This window comes from Thalassophryne amazonica, chromosome 5 (assembly GCF_902500255.1).
Source record: "Thalassophryne amazonica chromosome 5, fThaAma1.1, whole genome shotgun sequence".
Lineage (NCBI taxonomy): Eukaryota > Metazoa > Chordata > Actinopteri > Batrachoidiformes > Batrachoididae > Thalassophryne > Thalassophryne amazonica.
Genome location: NC_047107.1, coordinates 91,595,184 through 91,617,554, shown reverse-complemented (window position 1 = coordinate 91,617,554; position 22,371 = coordinate 91,595,184). Strand labels below are relative to the sequence as shown.

Genomic DNA, 22,371 nt, shown 5'->3' with positions numbered 1-22,371 from the left:
CCACCTCATGCAAATTGGAAGCACAGAAATTGACACAGACATTCAGAATATTGTGCAGCAGCAGGGGAGGCCACAGGTATCTCATTAGGACAAATGTTGCTGAGCCAGGTGCAGGTGAGGCAGGGTCTTTTCAGGACCTTACTTGAAACTTCATGTGGAGCAGGAGGGCTGTGTAAAAATAGTTCAAATTAAGCCATAGCAAACAGAAATGTTAGTTGTTGCACTTTGTGATAGAGTTCTGCACTTAACTCTTAATTGTTATTGCACTTTTTTAAAAATACATGCATTTTGAATGTTAAAAATTGTGAAAACAAGTACAACAAACATTATTAATTGCTACAATATATGTGTTACTTTGTTTCTGTAATAATAAAATTATGTTTATATGAAGCAGCGTATGATGAAAATTCATAGATAGTGTGGCCCCCGGTATAGTTGGGGGAAAAAAAAAATGTGGCCCTCTCTGTCATTAAAGTTGCCCATCCCTGACATACAGTATACATTCATAGGAATATGCAGGAAATGTCATGCATAACTTTTCATACCAGATTATATGAACCGCTTCATGAAAATACATAATCCAGGTATAATTCCTGTACATTTCCAATTTGCAAACAACTTTCTGCAACAAAGTATATAAATTATCAGTATCTTGATGAAAGGTTCAGAGAATTCTACTCGTAAATCAATTCACTGTATCCAAGAGAACTGACAATCCATAATTATTAACCTTTAAATAGAAAGCTTTTGGTCAAAACAAGGCCAGTGTTCAAAATGTGTAAGAGATTGTCTGAGGCACAAACAGGGCCCTTCAGTTAATAACAGAGGTGGAAACAGACAAATCTCCCGTATACATCACACTCAGTAAAGATCAGCACAGGTTAACCACAAAGGTTTTGCGTATGACTGACGTCACTGTGCTCTGATCAAAACCCCTGGTAGACAATTCATTTGTCTCTGAAGCAGCACAATGACTCTGCTGAAAGGTTCTTGGACTCTGAGGATTTAAGGAAGATTAGGCCGCCCCCAGGAGTAATTCTACTGCTGTTTGAAAAAGCTGTCAAGGGTGTGTTTTCCTTTATACTACTTTATATCAAATAGCTGTTGCTTTATGATACACCTTAGTGTATTTTTCACATTTAACTTTAATCTGTGAAAACTTGCAAAGATGCACAAGTTCAGATGACATATTTGCATACTAATGGCCAAAAGGAACAGTACATGACCATTTAAAGTATTCTCTGTTCTTTGCTCAGTTGTATCATACTCTGCAGTATTTTGAGAAGTGTGTGTTCATTTATTCATTTTCTGCTGATTATCTGGGTCCGGTTCATGGTGGCAGATGAGCAAGCAGCTCTACTCATACTTCCCTATCCCCGGCCAAGTCTTGCAACTCTTCCCGGGGATATCAAGACGTTCCCAAGCCAGCTGGGAAATATAATATTTCCAACCTGTGTGTGTTTTCCACTATCCCTCGGACTGAGACAACCAAACCTGCTGTCTGCATATGGGTTGACCCTAGAGCTGCACCTAAGGGGTTTGTTTTGGCAAAGGTAAATGGAGTAAAAGGTCACATTTTTGGTTTATCTGTGTGTTTTTTTCCCCCTTTTCCTCCCAGGTTCCACACAACTTGATATGTGGACAACAATCAACACTACAAGTTCCTTGAACCCTTTAATGGTCAATTCAGTCATCTGGTAGAGTATGTTGATATCTACTACATTTTATTGAAAAAATGTGAGGATATTAAAGGGTTAAATGGTCAAGGTAACTGGGGTCAAAAGTCAGAATGATTATTTTTCACAGTGATGCCCACCAAACTTCACACACATATGTAGGTGGGTTCTGGAATTACCCAGGCGAGGGGATATAAATAAAAGGTCAATAATGGGGTGAAGATTGTTGGGATCAAATGCTGAAGTTGAACTTTTTCTCTCCCATTTGGACTGAACTTGGCACAGATATGGGAGTGGGTTCCATAATAGCCTAGCAGGTCAAGCTCATGTCTATCACTTTGTTTACCTGGCCTTGAAATTGCCATTAAAAAAATTAATTTTGCCAAAGGCTAATAAATTTGATTTTCAACCCAATTTGGGGGAAAATGTAGCACACAGGTGAATTTGAGAATTGCCCAGTTTAGTATAAAACAGCAAAAGGACTAGAAATGATCCGGTGGTTTGTGGCTCTCGATAGCGGCATGGAGCGCGGCGCGCCGAGCGTCCTTAAAGCTGTAGTAACAGTCATTCTCTGTGAAGCCCGTAAAATTTTCACCAAAAGCCAGATAAATTTTTCGAATGGTTTCCAGCTGCCAGTCTCTAACAGTTTCTGAAAAAATTCTGATGGAAAAAAGCCCAAATCATTCCGCCATTTCCTGACAATGAAAATCCGCCGAGGGGGTGGACCACTCCTCACTCAAAGCCTGCTCACAGGTGAATGACGCAACAGACAGGCGTGGAAAAACTCATGCATGCGCACGAGGGTTCAAGCTTGTCTGACGCAATCACACGTGATTCAAATCCATATGGTTTTTGAAAAATATAATAAGGTTGGATACTTTTCTAATAGACCTCGTATGTAAGAACAAGATCCAACGTATGTCCATGAATATGAGTGGCACCTGTAACATGTTGGATTAAGTTAAAACCATCAATTAAATCTAAAAACTCTCTAGATAAGGGTTTAGACGAACAGCAAACATGCAAATTAAAATCACCAACAATTAAAATCTTGTCATAATCTGACAAAAGCAGCAACACAGAGAATTCTCTAATAAAATCCTTATTATATTTAGGAGGCCTGTAAACCACGGCGCACAACACCGGCTCCTTACGTCGCAGGGTGAAACAACTCAGTTTCCTCAAAAGAGGAAAACCGGACTTCCGACAGTGGCTTGAAACAAACAGCTATCCAATAAAGTAGCAATCCCTCCACCCCAACCAGAAACTCTCGGGGTGTTAATAAAAGTACATGACGAGGTAACAGACAAACATTGCTCAAATTATGGTATGACCAAATATGCTGTATCAAATGTCCTGAAACAATATTGCAGCTCTTTTTGTGGCATATTAGTAGACATAGCTATTTTAGCACTTGTAAGAAAAAGTTACACAACAAATCCCACACTGTAGAGAGAACAACAAGAGGGAAGGCAGGAGCTGCTGCAAGTGAGTTCAAGATCTTAGGCTTCAAACATGAACATGAATTGTGGTGGTAAATGTGAAAATTGTGCATCATTATCACCTTTCCAAAATAAAACAGGCTGGAAGAACGGAGAACAGCATGTAGAGTTCAGTCTGGTTTTACATATGTTGTCTAGCTATCATTTATTTGCTTATGCTGCGTTTACACATAACGACGACAAGTCACGAATGCCACGAAGTACACATTCTTGGCCGCTGATCACGAATGTAATGATTCGGGGCAGAGACATCAGGTGTCCTCAGGAACTGCTGCAACCTGTTACCACACGTTATGATTAATGGCACATGTAGCCGGAGAATTATCAGGAACCATTACGCACGGTCAAGAATAGTGTTCCGCATTGTTACGCGCTATTGCGCATAACAGTGCATCGTTAAGTTCTGTCACATTGTGAACGAGGTGAATTGTCTCCACACACACACCCATATTCATCCAACCGAATTCAGATCGCTCCAGTTTTTCAGAAGAACTTTGTGACTGCATGCGTAGTTGGGCTCTGTGCCATGGAGTGGCGCAGAGAGGAGGAGGAGGACAGCGCCAGATGTGTGGCTTCATGCGGCTCGTCTCGTGCATTTTCCCAAACATCAGGCGCATGCAGCAGGTGAAACACCTGCAGGAGCGCGTTGAAGAGCACTGAAATTTGACTTTTAACCGACTTGGTGTCAGCAATCAAACTGAATGTGGTACAGCAGGGTTTAATTGTGCGCGCGCTTCTTCCTCCGCCGGACTGGAGGAGGTGAAGAGATGTCACGTGAATCTCACTCCTCTGGTTCAGACTCGTTTTCCCGCTCATCGGTTACAACAGCAGGTGGAACTCGTGCCGGAGCGTCCCGAGGAGCTTCAGCAGGAACTGTGGACTGACATTTGGAGCCGAGTTTAATTGTGCGCACGTGACAGAAAACTGATTCGTCGTGGCGCGCATTGAAATGTGACGCCGTGTTACAAGTCGTGTCAAAACTTGACAGTTTCCGTGTCACTTCGTAATAACGCATGACAGTTTGGGCTCCAAGAACCATCACAGGAACCACTACGAACGTTGTCACGTTCTATTAAGGATCACTACTCATCAAGACGGATCAATACGCTCAGTTGCGACCTCCACGACGTGAGACGAAATGAGGGTGGTGTGTGACATTTGTGGAAGATTTTTTTGACAGGCAAAAACATGCTCCACGAATATCAAGCATATCACGCACCAACACGCACTATTAAGAAACATATTCAGATGCGTTAAGTCACATTAAGAATGTCAGGAATGTGTCACGAATGACAGAAAAATAACATTCGTAACCCATCTTGCTTATGTGTAAACGCACCTTTTTAACCTTCTTCTTGTAAGTACTGAAAGTGGTTGGGAGTAGCCGCAATACATGATTGTGACTGGTGAGTACCTGACTACTCGACTAGATTTTCCTGCACAGGTATGAAAAGCAGAGACAGGGTACTCTTGCAGAGTTTGCTTCACTGAGGACAAGAATCAAGCAGGAACCAACATATACTCTATATTTCTTAATGGCTGATATAAGTGAAGACCAAGACATATTCACTGATTTGTAAATATTCTTGTATCCATACACTCTCCCTCTGATGTTTCTGAAGAAAACTAGTTGTAAAAGTGGTGATTTATCCCAGCGTTAACATCTTCATTACTCTGCTAGCGATGAAAATAAGTTACAATAAAGATGTTGATATAAATTCATTTAAAATCCAGCTTCCTGATGAAGTGGTGTAGAGGAAGATTTTCTTATAAAGAACACCTAATAATTCAGCTACAATTTGCCAGAAAGTACATCTGAGATGAAAGCCTAGATTTCATGTTTTGGTGAAAGAATCTTTTGTATTTCTTAATAACTGATGTAAATAAAGTCAAAAATATATTCAGTATATATATATATATAATATCTAAATATATATTGGAAATGTTCATGTTTCCATCCCCTGACTTGTCTGAAGAAAACTGGCAATAAAATTGATTATTATTTACAGGTATTATCAAGTTTTAGAAATTTGTTTTCAGTTTGAGTTTGGGGAAGATAACAAATTTTTATTCTTTATATTTTTTGTATTGCTTGTATTTGAAATGACAAACAAAATAAAATGTGTGAAATATCAAGTGTTCCAATACTTTTGGAGAGCACAGTATACTAACCTTATGATGAGTGCAAAATGAGTGTGGTATTATTACTGTTTTGTTTAAGAGTGTTTAATTTTCACTGCTGCTGCGCTTTGTGTGAAATCATAGTCATATTGTATATCATATTGATATGACAATATTGAGATATGATAATTTGGCCATATTGTACAGCCCTACTGTCAACTGGCTGAAAAACTTGAATATTAATTTACATCTACAAAAAAATGCTTAATAAGTGGCAGGGGGTTAAGAGGACTGTAATTAGGGGGGGTCTGTGGGGTGGAGCCCCCCAGAAGGTCACAGGCAAAAAAAGAAAAATGCTTAAAAAGAAGCTGAAAGGTTTTGGCCATGCTAATGCTCTCCTGAAGCATTTGTTCAAAAAAACAGTCTGAAGGACCTCAATGACATGGTGAGATGCTGAAGAGCTTCACTCGCTCATGTCTGGGATATATAGATAATACTTTTTAACAACCAAGGTTGTTACAAGAGTCAGGTTGGACGACAGACAACAGAACACTGACATTACGGCAACTACGCAAATGATGAACCATAAAGACAGAAAGCAAAACAGAATACGGAAGAATTGAGGTTGTCATCGGGATTTGTTAACATTTTTCAACAATTTGAAAATTCTGAGAAAACGCCAGCTGCAGGAACAAAGCTGGACGATGGTTAAACGATGTCTCCAAAAGTCACCGCAAGTCCAGATTTCTTGTTTTGTTTTGGCTTCGGTGTCTTTCGTTAATGCTAAGTGCTTTAAGTGCTAGCCAGCAAGCTATCCAAGCCATGAAGAATGGCGTCTCATGGACCGCTTTCACTGCATAACTCACTCACCATATCCCATGTTATCTTTTGCGTTCTTGGATAAATTCATAAAATCTTTTCCATGTGTGGAGGTATGACTGTTACTTGAGTTTTGAAAGTAACATTTGTGAAACAACCAGAAAGTAACAGTTCACTTCTTTGATTTAGTACATCTTTGTGTGCAAAAACAGTCCGTTTCTCTGACTGGCAACTAGCCCTGCCACGATAATCGATATTAAAGGATTATTAACCTCGCTTGCTCGGGTTGTACGGGAATATCAGACCTCGGTCTTCTTTGTACGGACCAAGTGCAGTGAGATTAATAATTCATTTATTATGTGGCTGCTAGCGTTAGTGTTTTCATATTCTTCATCTTCATTTTGCATGTCGACTTCAAGCTCATTTGCTCTCAATTCCTCCAATTCAAACTTGTCAGTGTAATAAAATTTGCTCACAGAATGGTCGTCTTCGTCGCTCTTAATTTCTTTGTTTGCTCTATGGCGTGCCGCCATAAACCAGCCGGGTCAACTGCACAATTATATCCAGTAAGTTTTGAGAAGTACAGTACATGGATTTGGTTTCAAACATTTCAGACTGAAGTTGAATAAGCGAGGACCCAACACGAACAAGCTGGTATGTCGACTTTGCCTGAAAACAGTGGCAATGAAAACTGGAAATACAATCAACCTGAAAATGCTCCTTAAACTTCACCATCCCATCTAGCTTTCCCAACTGGGAACAAAAACTGCAGACGGACGTTATCGTGGCAGGCCTACTAACAACCACACCTGCTGCTAATCCATCAACAAGCCACTATCCCCTAACCATCCACCAGGTGGAAAACATGTAGGGATATTACATAAGCAAAATACTATTATATAAAATGCCTTCTAATCTGATGAATTACAAGTTGACAGCATTTATTTTTTTAGTTGTCCTGTAATAAACTGAAAATGGACTCAAAGGCTAGAAATACCAAACCAAACTAAAGACACTAAAGAAAAAAGGAAGAAAAAAAATTAACATCTCGCTTAATGTGAGTGATGTGAACTTTCTCAACTGAACCCAGTAGAGTGCATAAACAATATAATAATAAAATTCTGAGTCCTAAGGAAATCGGGGCAGCTATACGACCAGTCCAGTCAGAGCATGACAAAAACAAACTTAAAACATAGGATTTTGAGTGGGGGGAAAAAAAAAAAAAAAAAAAAAACATCAAAAGTTACAAGTGCATTATACAGTAGTGTTCAGAATAATAGTGCTGTGACTAAAGATTAATCCAGGTTTTGAGTATATTTCTTATTGTTACATAGGAAACAAGGTACCAGTAGATTCTCACAAATCCAACAAGACCAAGCATTCATGAAATGCACACTCTTAAGGCTATGAAATTGGGCTATTAGTAAAAAAAAAAAAGGTAGAAAAGGGGGTGTTCACAATAATAGTAGCATCTGCTGTTGACGCTACAAACTCAGAACTGTTATGTTCAAACTGCTTTTTTAGCAATCCTGTGAATCACTAAACTAGTATTTAGTTGTATAACCAGTTTTTCATGATTTCTTCACATCTGCGAGGCATTAATTTTGTTGGTTTAGAACCAAGATTCTGCTCGTTTACTAGTGTGCTTGGGGTCATTGTCTTGTTGAAACACCCATTTCAAGGGCATGTCCTCTTCAGCATAAGGCAACATGACCTCTTCAAGTATTTTGACATATCCAAAATAATCCATGATACCTGGTATGCGATATATAGGCCCAACACCATAGAAGGAGAAACATGCCCATATCATGATGCTTGCACCACCATGCTTCACTGTCTTCACTGTGAACTGTGGCTTGAATTCAGAGTTGGGGGTCGTCTCACAAACTGTCTGCAGCCCTTGGACCCAAAAAGAACAATTTTACTCATCAGTCCACAAAATATTCCTCCATTTCTCTTTAGGCCAGTTGATGTGTTCTTTGGCAAATTGTAACCTCTTCTGCACGTCTCATTTAACAGAGGGACTTTGCGGGGGATTCTTGCAAATAAATTAGCTTCACACAGGCGTCTTCTAACTGTCACAGCACTTACAGGTAACTCCAGACTGTCTTTGATCATCCTGGAGCTGATCAATGGGTGAATCTTTGCCATTCTGGTTATTCTTCTGTCCAGTTTGATGGTTGTTTTCCGTTTTCTTCCACGCGTGGTTTTTTTTTTTTTTTTTTGTCCATTTTAAAGCATTGGAGATCATTGTAGATGAACAGCCTATAATTTTTTGCACCTACATATAAGTTTTCCCCTCTCCAATCAACTTTTTAATCAAACTACACTGTTCTTCTGAACAATGTCTTTAACATCCCATTTTCCTCAGGCTTTCAAAGAGAAAAGCATGTTCAACAGGTGCTGGCTTCATCCTTAAATAGGGGACACCTGATTCACACCTGTTTGTTCCACAAAACTGACGAACTCACTGACTGAATGCCACACTACTATTATTGTGAACACCCCCTTTTCTACTTTTTTTTTTTACTAATAGCCCAATTCCATAGCCTTAAGAGTGTGCATATCATGAATGCTTGGTCTTGTTAGATTTGTGAGAATCTATTGAATCTACTAGTACCTTGTTTCCCATGTAACAATAAGAAATATACTCAAAACCTGGATTAATCTTTAGTCACATAGCACTACTATTATTCTGAACACACCACCACCCCATCTAGTCCCATTTCTGGAGTACAGCTATGCAAGTCCGGAGTGACTTAGATCATGTACCAGGATCCTAATGAACTTTGCTAAACCAAGTGTCACAAGTCTGTGGTCTCCATTAACCTAGATCCTTTTGTAAATTAAATACTCTCCTTCTAGCCTGTATACTGTGATCTACACGTTACATGCAGTCCTCCTGGCATCCGTCCATCTGTCTAGGAGACAATGGTGTAGCATCCAATTTGTTTTTTGCTGTTCTTGTTTTTTTATTTTCCTCACTTTCAATTCAATTTATTTCATTTATATAGTGCCAAATCACAACAAAGCTGCCCCAAGGCTCTTCACACAAGTAAAGTCTAACCTTTCCAGCCCCTAGAACAAGCACACAGGAAACAGTGGTAAGTAAAACCCCTTCTGATTTGAGGAAGAAAACTCAAGCAGACCAGACTCAAAGGGGTGACCCTCTGCTTGGGCCATGCTACAGACATACTTGACAATACAAATATACAGAAAATTTTTGGCTTTTGTTTTTATTTGCACCTGCACGAATTGACTTATCAGTCAAATTCGCAAGTGACAATTTCTGCTGCCTTTATTGCACATGTACTGTGATGCCTGCTGTCGCTCCTTCCTCCTAGCTCATTGCTCAGGAAGACCTTGGTTACTCTCCTGTTCATCCTTCTGTGCACCTGTTCTGACAGTAAGGCGCCAGGCTGCACGGTCCTCTGTACACTGCTCCCATGTGTTGACGCTGAGCAGTACCACTGGTAATCGTGAGGCCAGTGGAGCCAAATTTAGAAATACACACACACACACACACAGCAGTATATACAGTGCATCCGGAAGATATTTACAAATCTTCACTTTTTCCAATTTATTTTCCTTTATATAGCACCAAATCACAACAGAGTTGCCTCAAAGTGCTTCAAACAAGTAAGGTCAAACCTTACTAACCTCCAGAACAGCAGTGGTAAGGAAAAACTCCCTCTGAGGAAGAAACCTCAAGCAGACCAAACTCAAAGGGGTGACCCTCTGCTTGGGCCATGCTACAGACAAAAATTGCAGAACGATTCACAAAACGAATATACAGGAAATACTGTGCACAGGAGGGTCTCCAGCACAAATACCACACCCATATCTGGATGGAGCTGCACCTGAAACGGAGAGAAAAAACAGAATCAGGCATCAGAAAGACAAGAAATACAGTATAATTTGCCAGCATTAAACAACAAGAAATGATATTAAGGTGATCATCAGCCACTAGCCCTAAGCTTCACTAAAAAGTTGAGGCCACGGCACGCTCTGTTTCCTACACGTCTGTGTTGGAAACCATTTGGGAGATTCAGATGGCTTTCGGTGGCTTTTCAGTCGAGTGAGTATCCGAGAAATTGTGTAACACCTGGGCATGTCACAACTTGTCCTGTGAGACTTCCAACACGGACGTGCTTTTTGTTGTGCGCCATTACAGCTCCGTCCCGACGCACAAATTCCTCCGCACGTCTTTCATTACAAAATCTCCTGTAACAGTGGAATGTGCCGCAAAAGTGCTGATGTCCAACTCTTCTGCAATTTCTCTGGTAGTCAGACGACGTCCCGGAACAACACAGCCTTCACTTTAGAAATGATCTGGTCGTTTCAGCCTGTCGATGGCCGCTTGGAGCATGGCGCGCCCTCCGCCGCTGTGGGCTGTCTTTAATCCAGTTGCAACACTCCTTAATCTGTGTGACGCCCAGAGTATCCTCACCGAAAGCCGTCTCAATCTTCCGAATGGTTTCCACCTGGCTGTCTGTCAGTTTCTGGAAAAATCTGATTCAGCGCTGCTCCAATCGCTCAGCCATTTCCCTGACAATGAAAATCCGACGAGGGGGGTGGACCAGTGCTCACTCAAAGCCTGCCCACAGGCGAATGACGCAACCAACAGGCGTGAAAAAACTCACATGCGCACGAAGGTTCAAGCTTGGCTGATGCAAGCGCACATGATTCAAATCCATATAGTTTTTAAAAAAAATAAAAAGGTTGGATAGTTTTCTAACAGACCTCACACACACATAAAACAGACTGGTGTCCTGTCCAGGGTGTACCCCGCCTCATGCCCTATGATTGCTGTGATAGGCTCCACACACCCCCATAACCCTTAATTGCAAGCAGGCAGTGGTGGGCACACCAAACCAAAAAGTTAGCTTCGATAACCATTAATCAGATAACTGAAAAGTTATCTTTTATGACAATAAACTGCAAAAAAAATTATTTTTATTACAGATAACCAATAACTATTAGTATTGATTCAGAAGCGGATACATCAGATTACACTGTCAGCTTCTGATAAACCAGTTTCACTTTAAGCGCCGCAGGGGATGCTGGGTAAATTCAAGGATGACAAACACAAAGAACACATGAAAAATTAATAAAAAATAAAACCCCAAACACTGTCATCATCTTCAAAAGCAGTAAAACACAGTATTAGAAGTCACAGTTTATCTCGGTATTAGATACGCTGTCATTTATGAGCTAAAAGCTGCCACTTTTTTCACACGCTTTGAACCCTGCAGCCTAAACAACCTAAATACATCCATTAATGCAATGATTGGCAGAATAAGATCAATCAATCAATTTTTTTTATATAGCGCCAAATCACAACAAACAGTTGCCCCAAGGCGCTTTATATTGTAAGGCAAGGCCATACAATAATTATGTAAAACCCCAACGGTCAAAACGACCCCCTGTGAGCAAGCACTTGGCTACAGTGGGAAGATACACGTAAATATAAATTCTTACCTGTTAGTTCGGTGAGATTCATCTGAATAAATAATCCACATAAAGCATCCTTTTTTTAAAATCCAAAACAGTGTCTAAATGTGAAGAAAAGTCCCTCCCTCTGTACACACAGCTGCGCCGTGAGACCACCTCTCCCCCACCGAGTCTTGATGACTAAATTACAGCCACAAAGAAATAACATAAAATAATGTTAAAATTAGTCTGTTTTGTTTTTGTGCTTAGTGGACAAGTCACTGTAACGTCCAAAGTGAACCTGAACTACACTACCCACAATGCTCCCTGCGTCAAGCGGCCAATCACGTTTCGCGCTTAATGATGACGTCATCAGCAAGCAACAGGCAGCCAGTCTGCTAAAAACAACAAACAGACTAAAATGTTTGATTTTAAGGTTTACAAACATTTTTGACCGTTAAACTTTACCAGCAAAAAAATGTTATCGGAACTAAATTTATCGGAAGATAATTAGTCCGATGATGGTTCTGAAACTTATCTGAAAAGCTAATCCAATAGTAAAAACATTAGCTTCGATAATTATCTGCCATCAGATTAACTGAACTGTGCCCACCACTGCAAGCAGGTATATATAAAATCTTGCTGTGAAGTATTTAGTGGCCACACAGACCTCTGTCTATATCACCTAATCTGAATCCTGAAGTGTTTCTTTTGTGATAGAAACATTACTGATTTCTTCAGCTGTCACCATGTTTAAGGTTGTCAAAAACTTTCATGGCATCCACAGTGCCCTCTAGTGTATGAAATAACATCCATACCAACATTAAGGTCATGTGGAAGCATACAGGCAGGGGATGATCACACCGTGTGAAATGCACGGACAGATTTGCATGCATAAGTGGAGCATAATTGAGACCTAACTTTACAGTCTAATTTGCTGAACTTTATGGCCAGACGTGAATGTGATGTCCCACATTCTACATCAAAATTAACAGACTATCCCATCTTTATTTCTTCATCATTGAACTGCGAAACATTACAGCCCATTTAGTCCACTTCTTCTCTTTGACTCCAAAGAGCTCTGATGAGTTTTGGATATTCAACACAACTGTTTAAGTTTTAGAAAATTAAACTTACTTTAAATTAAACTTATTGTGTGCGGCAGACTGGCATCCTGTCCAGGGTGTACCCTGCCTCACGTGTTATGACTGTCGGGATAGGCTCCAGCCCCACCCCCCACCCCCGATCTTGGATAAGTTGTTGAAGACGAGTGTGTGTAATTCATTGGGTTGATTATTTAAGACTTGTCAAATATGTATTGTTGATTGTATTTGGGTTTGTTAGGGGAAAAAAGTAGAACTGGACGGGATGGCAGCTACACGAAAAAGTAGCTGCCTTGGCTTAAAAGAAGAATTACTGAAAGTACAAAGGAAATTTTACTCAGCAAAATTTACTGTGTATGGTAAAAATAAATATCACAAAAATACCCATGGACCTCAGAGGGGTAAAAGTTAAAGAAACGGTCACAATCACAAAGTTGCCTCAAGGCGTTGCACACAAGTAAGGTCTAACCTTACCAACCCCCAGAGCAAGGACAAAGGCGACAGTGGTAAGGAAAAACTCCCTCTGATGATTTGAGGAAGAAACCTCAAGCAAACCAGACTCAAAGGGGTGACCCTCTGCTTGGGCCATGCTACCAACACACTACAAAACAATTCACAAAAACGAATATACAGGAAATGATGCCGGCGCACAGGACAGGAGGGTTACAGAAACAGACACCACACCCATCTATGGATGGAGCTGCACCTCAAACAGAGAGGGGAAAAAACAATCAGGCATTAGAAAGACAACAAATACTGTATAATTTGTCAACATTATGTAACAAGAAAAGCAGAAAAAATACTAAGGTGATCACCGGCCACTAGCCCTAAGGTTCATTAAAAGACCCAGAATTTAGACAAAGTTGAGGCCATGGCCCGCTCCGTTTCCTAATAAAATGAATTTAAAAGAGTAAAAGCATAGTAACATACTATGCCAGTATGCTAGCCATACGAAAGGGAAAATAAGTGTCTTAAGTCTAGACTTCAAAGTCTCTACAGAATCTGACTGTTTTATTGACACATGGAGATCATTCCACAGAACAGGGGCACGATAAGAGAAAACTCTGACCCGCAGACTTTTTATTCACCTTAAGGACACAAAGTAGTCCTGCACCCTGAGAATGCAGAGCCTGGGCCTGTACATAAGGTTTAATTAGGTCAGCTAAGTAGGGAGGTGCCAGTCCGTGAACAATTTTATAAGCTAGTAGACGAAGCATAAAATGTGATCTCACAGGGACAGGAAGCCAGTGAAGAGATGCCACAGTGGGTGTAATGTGGTCAAACTTTCTTCCTGTCAAAAGTCTGGCAGCAGCATTTTGAACCAGACCTCTAATGCTGGACTACGGTAAACAGAACACTGCAGTAGTCCAATCTAGAAGAGAAACGCATGAATCAGGGTCTCGGCATCAGCCGTCGACATGATGGGATGAATTTTTGCTGTATTTCGCAGGAGGAAGAAAGCAGTCCTTGTAATATCTCAAATGTGGAGGTCAAGGACAATATAGGATCAAAAATTACCCCAAGGTTCCTCACTCTGTCAGTGTGATGTATGACACGCAAGCCTAGGCTAAGTGTTAGCTGGTCAAATTGATGCCAATGTCTCACTGGGCCAAGAACCATCATTTCAGTCTTAGAGTTTAAAAGTAGGAAGTTGCTAGACATCCAGCTTGTCACTGATGCAAGGCAATCTTTTAAGGATTTTATGTAGATGAGATTATGAGCAGTTATTGGCATGTATAACTGAATATCATCAGTATAGCAGTGAAATGTAATCCCAAAATGCTGCTATATGTATCCACGGGGTGCTATATAAAAGGGAGAAAAGCAGGGGGCCTAAGACAGACCCCTGTGGAACCCCAAATTTCATGTCACTAAGGTTACAGGTAGTGTTATTGTACAAAACACAGTAAGAGCGACTGGTCAAGTATGATGTCACCCAAGCAAGGGCACGCCCAGTAATCCCAAAATGATTCTCCAGCCTATAAAGTAGAATATGATGATCCACGGTATCAAACGCAGCACTGAGATCAAACAGCACCAGAAACTATTAAACTATTGTTGAACCATTGACATAATCTAATAGTTATGCACAACAGATATGTCTTATATATAGGAATTCCACCTAAAATACAGACACTATGTGGTAAACAACAAAAAGGACAATTTCAGCTTTCATGTCTGAGCTGAAACAGAAGTATTTTGTCCTGTGATAGATTGGCATCCTGCCCAGGGTGTACCCTACCTTACACCCTATGACTGCTAGAGCAGGCCCCAGCCCCCTGTGACCCTTGAACAGAGTAAGCAGGTACAGAAAATGAATGAACAAACAAAAGTATTCTTCAAGTTGAGTTAACTTGTATTTTCAAGGCAACCAGTGAACTTTCATTTCCAAATTAAACTATCTTGAAATGTTTTACAGCATGGAGACTGGGTTGGTGATTCAGCAGTAGGATTTCTACACTCTTGATAATATTGACTCAAGTGACTGGTAAAACCTGGATCTGTTTAGTGTGTAAGTGAAGGATGCATAGCCTTAAAATGAGTGGAGTTTGGAGCTGCCTATGGCTATAAAGATGTGTTGACAGTACTGCTCAGTGATGACTTTATGACGTTGCTGTGGCTCTATTTGTTTTAATCTCCTGGATCACCACAGGATTGTGTCAGAGTTTTCATTTACCTTATTGCACTTGATGGCATGATTCCTTTTTAAACTGGATGAGGGCCTGGTCCTCTGGATGTAAGTGGTCTTCAAACGAACAAGTGGTCTGAGGGATGTAACAGCCATTACGTAACGCAATTTGCAGAATGCCCCGCCGGCCAATTAAAGGGATAACAGATATTTGTTGGGAACAATCCGGCCGCCTTGCATAACAGCAGGTCTGGCTGGATTTGTGAGGCCAGATGCGCAGATCTTGTAATGGATTGTAAACACGGGCTGCCTCACAGGCCTCGGATCTGATTGTGACGGAGAAGAGCCTTTTTCTCTCCGCGCCACCTGCAGAATGCGCAAGTCTATTCCAGCCTGCTGCAGCCTCTTGATTTATTGCACCGCACCAAACACATAGCAGTGCGCTTCAAACCCCAATCTGCCATTATTATTATTTTATAACAGATGTTGCTTTGGATGCGCACTGCAGAAATTCGTGCTTACCTCCAGCGTCCGGATCTCTTTTTGTGTCAAGTCGTTGGATGTGGCACATTTGGTCCGTAAACCCTCCAAACTGGAAATGCTGATGTCAATCATGTTTTGCACCAACTCGCACTGCTGCAAAGCTTTCTGCAAACTCAGATGCTGCTCGTCGCTTTTTGTCATCTCCTCGTTCATAGTTTGCGAGCAGCGGTGATTAATTCTCCCCGTTTGCACCTCGAAAAAAATGAGAATAATCAAGCAGACGTGTTTCAGAGAAGACGCGTGGAGGATCCCACGGAGCAGAACGACCCGCAAAACGCCATGAAATGAGGAGGCTCACAGACGGGATCTGAGCCGTGAGAGAGTCGAATCCATCGTCGTCCCTGCGGCTTCATCGAGGTGTTTCAACTCAAACATGCAGATACAGTCAGGCTGGCCCCTTTGTTTCAGGTTTTAAAGGATAAGGAAGAGCCTGTCGGGTTTTAAAGGCGCTCATGTGAGGAGTGAACGCAGGTACTCCCCGTCTTCGTTGGCAGCATCCGCATCCCGGTTCGCTCCCACCACACCGACATGTTTCTTGCCAATCAAACGCACAGCAACAGCATCGCTTCACCAAGGGGCCGCTCTCGCGAGACTAGCGCAGCCCGCTCTCGCGAGATAATACCTGAGTGCAGGCGGGAGGAAAGTGTAAATGCAATCAAGTGTCATAACTGACATTTAAAATCCTAAACGCTTGTTTTCTTGACTACTTAGATATGACAAATGTGTTATTTTACAGTACTGTGAAAATGGTTCTATCGGCTCAGAATTCTAATAAAAATGTAGTGTTTGGGGCAGTGGTGAAAAAAAGTGGGAATTGAACCCATAACCTTCTCACCATGAGGCAACAGTGCTAACCACAAAGCCACTGTGCTGCCAAATCTAGAATAACTTAAATAATTTGGCTAACTAATAACACCAAAATCTTTCAATTAAATTGGTTAAAATTAATTAACATTGTAGAGGACAAAGCAAATTAAGTATACAAAACCACTTAATTACATGCTTTGCTAAACTTGAGTTAGTCTGACTATAGACGGTTTTCATGTGATGTATCGGTCACGTGATTTTGTGCCCTGTGCCCAGGACATAGGCCAGGAGGAGCAGCAATCATAAAGTCCTAAAGTTCTTCAACTTACTCCAGTAAAACACAGAGACAAAAAATAAATTAATAAATATAACCCAAATGTAGGTGGGGTTTCTGTTTCCGCCAAAAACAGCACCACAGGCGACCCAAGCCATTAAATTTGGCGATGTCGATTGGCCGAATATTGATTATATTTCCTTAGCAACCACATACAATTGGCCCCATGGGCACCAGTTCTGGCGCCCACAAGCTATTAAATTTTGCGATGCTGGTTGGCCAAATATTTATTAATCTGCTTAGCAACATACACAATTGGACATTTCGCTGCACTTTAGGGGCTGATGAGAAATGATACGTTCTGTGCTTGTCAGTGGTAATGCACTGTTGAATGAGAGTCAGTTGGTGGAAATGTGGTTTTAATAATTCAGATTGCATGTAGGCACATGCTATTAAGTAAAACAGACATTGATAATACTTTTTAAAAATATATATATTTGATCATTTTTCCCCTCCACATCTGGGAGGGCGGCGCCCCAGCGCACCCTATGGGCCAGCCGCCACTGGTTTGGGGGGGGGGGTTCACAAGTGTACCAACAGAAAATAAAATTTGCGATCTGCAGAGTGTGTCAGCTTTTTCACCATCTAGTGGTGAAGAGATTTTGGGCCCCATGAAAAGAAATCTTACTGGGCCACCCCCCTATTATTTTGTCAGTATTATAATTGTATTAGGGGCCTCTCTGGGCTCCTGTCAATCATGGGCCCCTAAAATCCTTCTCCTTATTCTCCGCTTTTTGGCACCCCTATCTGTAGAAGCCACACGGCACACAAGGTCCCCACCGTATTTCGAATAAACAGGTAATCCCCTACCTGAACTGTTACCCAGGTGTCAATGCGGACGAGGGATTGGATTTTGACATAGCCTGTATATATAGTGGACAAAGTCTATGTGACATGTTTTCTATAGAGATGTGAAACAGCCAATATGAGGCCAATCTCTGGGCCATGGTCTGAGTGTCACCATGTCGATAGCAGTGGCACGAGGAACTCATGAATGTGTAAAGAGATGGAGCATGGGTAGCTCAGTGTGTGATGAAAGAAGCCTGAACATGCCCTTCTCTGAGTCTGAACCACCCAATCTGACAGACTAATGGTCTGACATTTATTTTTGTGATAAAATTTATTTTATTTTATTTATTTATGCCATTTTGGCTTCAGTATGAAGTGGACTGTTCCATAATTATGGAATTCAAACTTTCTGATCCCTCTTTCCATTACTTGGGGATCACCTCCATTTTAGTCCCCTCAGAACTAAAAAAAAAAAAAAAAAAAAAAAAAAAAAAAAAAAAATATACACCTATTGGTAATATATTGATCAATTTTGATAAAACTGGGGCTGTGTTGTAGGTTTATAGATTCGAAGAATTTGGAAGGAGAGATACTATCTCCAATCATGCTTCCTTGCTACCTCATATCATCTATGCTAACTACACAATGCGGGATAAATCATACCAAACTAATTGCCCCAAGCTTCCTCCAGTTGAAGAGAATGGGTGGAATTTAGACGGCAGAGTGTATGTTCCATTAAGATGTCTTGCTCTTCCTGCTCCACAGGTCACGCAGGTTGTTCTGGACAATGCAGCTGCTCAAAGAGTGATTTGCCTCTCTGCAAATACCATGGTGAGGACTGTGAGAACACTGTAAGGGAGGATAGGATGCTCTGGACCATGGTTCTGATGAAAAATAGATGAAAGTGAACTTTGTAAGGTATATTTAACTTCACAAAGCAGCTGTAATCTGATGTAAAATTGGTCAACAAATGGCAGAGACAGATGCATGGTCAGTTTGATGGGGAGGGGGAATAGGGCAGCGCAGTCTCATTTGAACCCCTGCGTGATATCGCAGGATGTGACCACATCTGGGGACACCGTGTACTAACAGGGGAGAGCCTACAGTGGGGAAAGAAAGTACTTGATACACCTGTGATTTTGCAAGTTCACCCACTTACAAGTTATGGAAGAGGCTGACATTTTCAGCGTATGTGAAGTTCTACTGTGAGAGACAGAATTAAAAAAAGAAAATGCAGGAAATCACACTGTATGAGTTTTAAATAGTTTATTTGCATTTCATTGCATGAAAAAGGTATTTGATACATTAGAAATACAGTACTTAATACTTGGTACAAAAACCTTTGAAATTACAGAGACTAAACGTTTCCTGTAGGTCTTAAGGTTTGCACACACTCCAGCAAGGATTTTGGCCCACTCCTCCATACAGATCTTCTCCAGATCTTTCAGGTTTCTGGCCTGTCTCTGGGCAACACAGAGTTTCAGCTCTCTCCAGAGATTTTCTATTGGATTCAGGTCAGGAGACTGGCCAGGCCACTTCAGGACCTTGATGTGCTTCTTACAGAGCCACTCCTTGGTTATCTTGGCTGTGTGCTTCTGGTCATTGTCATGTTGGAACACCCAGCCATGACCCATCTTCAGTGCTCTGACTGAGGGAAGGAGGTTTTTGGCCAAGATCTCACGGTACATGGCCCCGTTCATCCTCCCCTCAATGCGGTGCAGTCGTCCCGTCCCCTGTGCAGAAAAGCATCCCCAAAGCATGATGTTTCCACCTCCATGCTTCACAGTAGGGATGGTGTTATTGGGGTTGTACTCATCCTTCTTCCAAACACGGCGACCACATGACTTTCTCCCATGACTCTTCTGGGAGATTCAGATGGTCATTGGCAAACTTCAGACGGCCTGGACATGTGCAGGCTTGAGCAGGGGTACCTTGCGTGCGGTGCAGGATTTTAATCCATGACGGTGTAGTGTGTTACTAATGGTCCTCCTTGTGACTGTGGTCCCAGCACTCTTCAGGTCATTGACCAGGTCCTGGCGTGTAATTCTGGGCTGATTCCTCACTGTCCTCAAGATCATTGATACCCCACGCGGTGAGATCTTGCAGGGGGCCCCAGACCGAGGGAGATTGACTGTTGTCTTGAACTCCTTCCATTTTCTGACAATTGCACCGACAGTAGTAGACTTCTCACAAAGCTGTTTGACTATTCTCCTGTAGCCCATTCCAGCCTTGTGAAGGTCTATAATTTTATCCTTGGTGCTCTTACACAGCTCTTTGGCCATTGTGAAGAGGTTGGGGTTTGTTTGTGTGTGTGCACATGTGTCTGTTATACTCCTAATGAGTTCAAACAGCTGTAGGTAATACAGATAATGAGAGGAGAACAAGATGGCTTCTTAAAGGAGAACTAAGAGGTCTGTGAATGCCAGAATTCTAATGTATCAAATACTTTTTCAAGCAATGTAATGCAAATAAATTATTTAAAACTCATACAGTGTAATTTCCTGGATTTTTTTTTTTAGATTCCGTCTCTCACAGTAGAACTGCACATATGCTGAAAATGTCAGCCTCCTCCATAATTTGTAAGTGGGTGAACTTGCAAAATCGCAGGTGTATCAAGTACTTTCTTTCCCCACTGTAATCCCTGGGTGGAGTGTGGGAGTTTCAGCACAAACCGTTCAGCCCGGCTCGGTAAACTTAAAAACATACTCGCGTCCACCTAGCGGATGTGATGGTTTAAGACATACCGGTGTCAATGACTGAACGGTCCCCCCTAAAAAGGATCCGCCCTGCCTTCACTGCGTATGCGTCATTAACTGCAGTTCACCCATTGTTTCTGCTTCAAACTGCACTCCAGTCATCATCTATCTCAGCAACAGATATTTTAACCTTTTTGTACAACAATCATTTCCACATAAATTCAGCATTACTTCATAAAAGACAGAGGAAGCAATTGGAGTGCCGCGGTTACACCAACTGCTAGCTGATGCGGCGTTAACTGCTTGTCTGTCATTTCAAAGTGTTACAAAGTATCACCTCGTTTCTGCTTAAACCTGACTTTAGAATGATTTAAGAGGTTTTACCTTGTCATCTGATGGTTAATAATCCCATTAATCCATCTGATCACTGTGGATGAAGAGACTGTCTCAGATGAATATATACAGTACGAATGTTACAGCAAGGGTATCTTAGAAGCTGCATTAGGATGTTTCACCAAGCCATTGAGACTTTTTTGTCCGGTTACTGCGAATATCCAGTCTATACGAAGATGGTTTAGGTGAGTTTTACTTTACATGGGACTGAACAATAAATTTACCTCTCAAAACTTTGACGATGATGTCGGGTTCCGTCCCGCATGGCTGACTTTATTTTCCCAAATTTTTCTTCTGTTTGGATCTGAAGGGAATCTGTACATCTTGAAGCCTGCGTTATGTCTGTTTGTGCCTCCAAATGCACAGCAACCCGGCATTTTCAGCGAATAAATAAATCAGATGGATTTCCATGCAGACAGATTAACAGCAAACGCTATTTTCCGGCTATTTTTTTTTTTTCCAACTCATGTCGCCACTCTCTCAATTAAGGCACTTTATATGACAGCTGAGTGGATCCTTGTCATTTGATTGATGCTTTGTATGTCACGTGACATGGATTATTCATCCCATTTGTGTTGCATTGCATTTAGAGTGCAGTTTGGTTACATTTAGTGTGCAAATTTGGTTCCATTGCACTCTGCACACACACAACAAATTCACTGCGATGTAAGGTGTCTGGAGGCATGAAGAGCTGTTAGAATAAAATAGTGCAGCAGATAAGTGAAACAATCATGCAAATGGTGATAAAAGCATCAAATTTGGCAGAAATACTCCTTAGACACTTGACTTTTTCAATTGGTAGTCAGGTAGGGGTCAATTGAATTACACAGAGGTCAAAATTAAAAGATGCTCCAATCATATTGAAAAATATTCCACATTATTTGCCTGATCAGAAAGATTCCAAAAAGGTATAGTTTGGACTATCTGTGACTGAATTCTATGGAGTTATGGGATAAAAACAGCAAGAATGGTGACAAAGGTCAGTGTCATTTTGTACAGGGGTCAAAAGTTAAAGTTGCTCCAATTTTTGTAAAAAAGTGATGCAAATTATTGGTCGAGCTAATAGGATTAATAAATGGAATAGTGTTGAATGCTTGGTCTCCAAAGTAAAGGTCAAACAAGGTCTACGTATATTGGATTCTATGACATGTGACATATGTTACCCCGTAACGTGATAAGTAAGGATGATACATGGTCCAAACTATTCCTTTTTAAAACCGTGTTATATATATATATATATATATATATATATATATGCACAATTTCTCGGATAGTCACATGACTGAAAAGCCACCGAAAGCCATCTGAATCTTCCAAATGGTTGACGAGCTGGGCATGTTACAACATGTCCTGTGAGACTTCAACATGGAGGCACTGTTACTGTGCCATCAGCTTCATGCCGATGAATTTCGCCGCCACTCTTATCATGGCAAAATCTTCTTTTACAGTGGAATGTGCCGAAAAAGTGCTGATGTCCACCTCTTCCGAAATTTCTCGGATAATCACACGATGGTCCCACATCACCA

The 22,371-nt window shown here is 41.2% G+C and overlaps 1 protein-coding gene and 1 long non-coding RNA gene across 7 annotated transcripts in view; one reads left to right on the top strand and one right to left on the bottom strand.

Annotated features, from left to right (window-relative positions):
* The window catches only part of ksr2 (kinase suppressor of ras 2), a 494,388-nt gene extending 478,003 nt beyond the window's left edge, over nucleotides 1-16,385 (bottom strand). For 5 of the 6 annotated variants that reach the window (XM_034170877.1, XM_034170875.1, XM_034170879.1 and 2 more), the window contains exon 1: nucleotides 15,806-16,055. In XM_034170877.1, the coding sequence (XP_034026768.1) occupies nucleotides 15,806-15,979 (174 nt within the window). In that variant the 5' untranslated portion in view covers nucleotides 15,980-16,055. Of the gene's footprint in view, nucleotides 1-15,805; nucleotides 16,056-16,124 lie in introns of those variants that run through there. The other variant, XM_034170876.1, reaches the window with a different exon arrangement.
* Nucleotides 286-21,688, top strand: LOC117510952. Its single transcript, XR_004560854.1, has 3 exons — nucleotides 286-495; nucleotides 16,845-16,847; nucleotides 21,676-21,688. It is a non-coding gene; the product is annotated as an uncharacterized LOC117510952 (long non-coding RNA).
* Nucleotides 21,689-22,371: the final 683 nt, after the last annotated feature.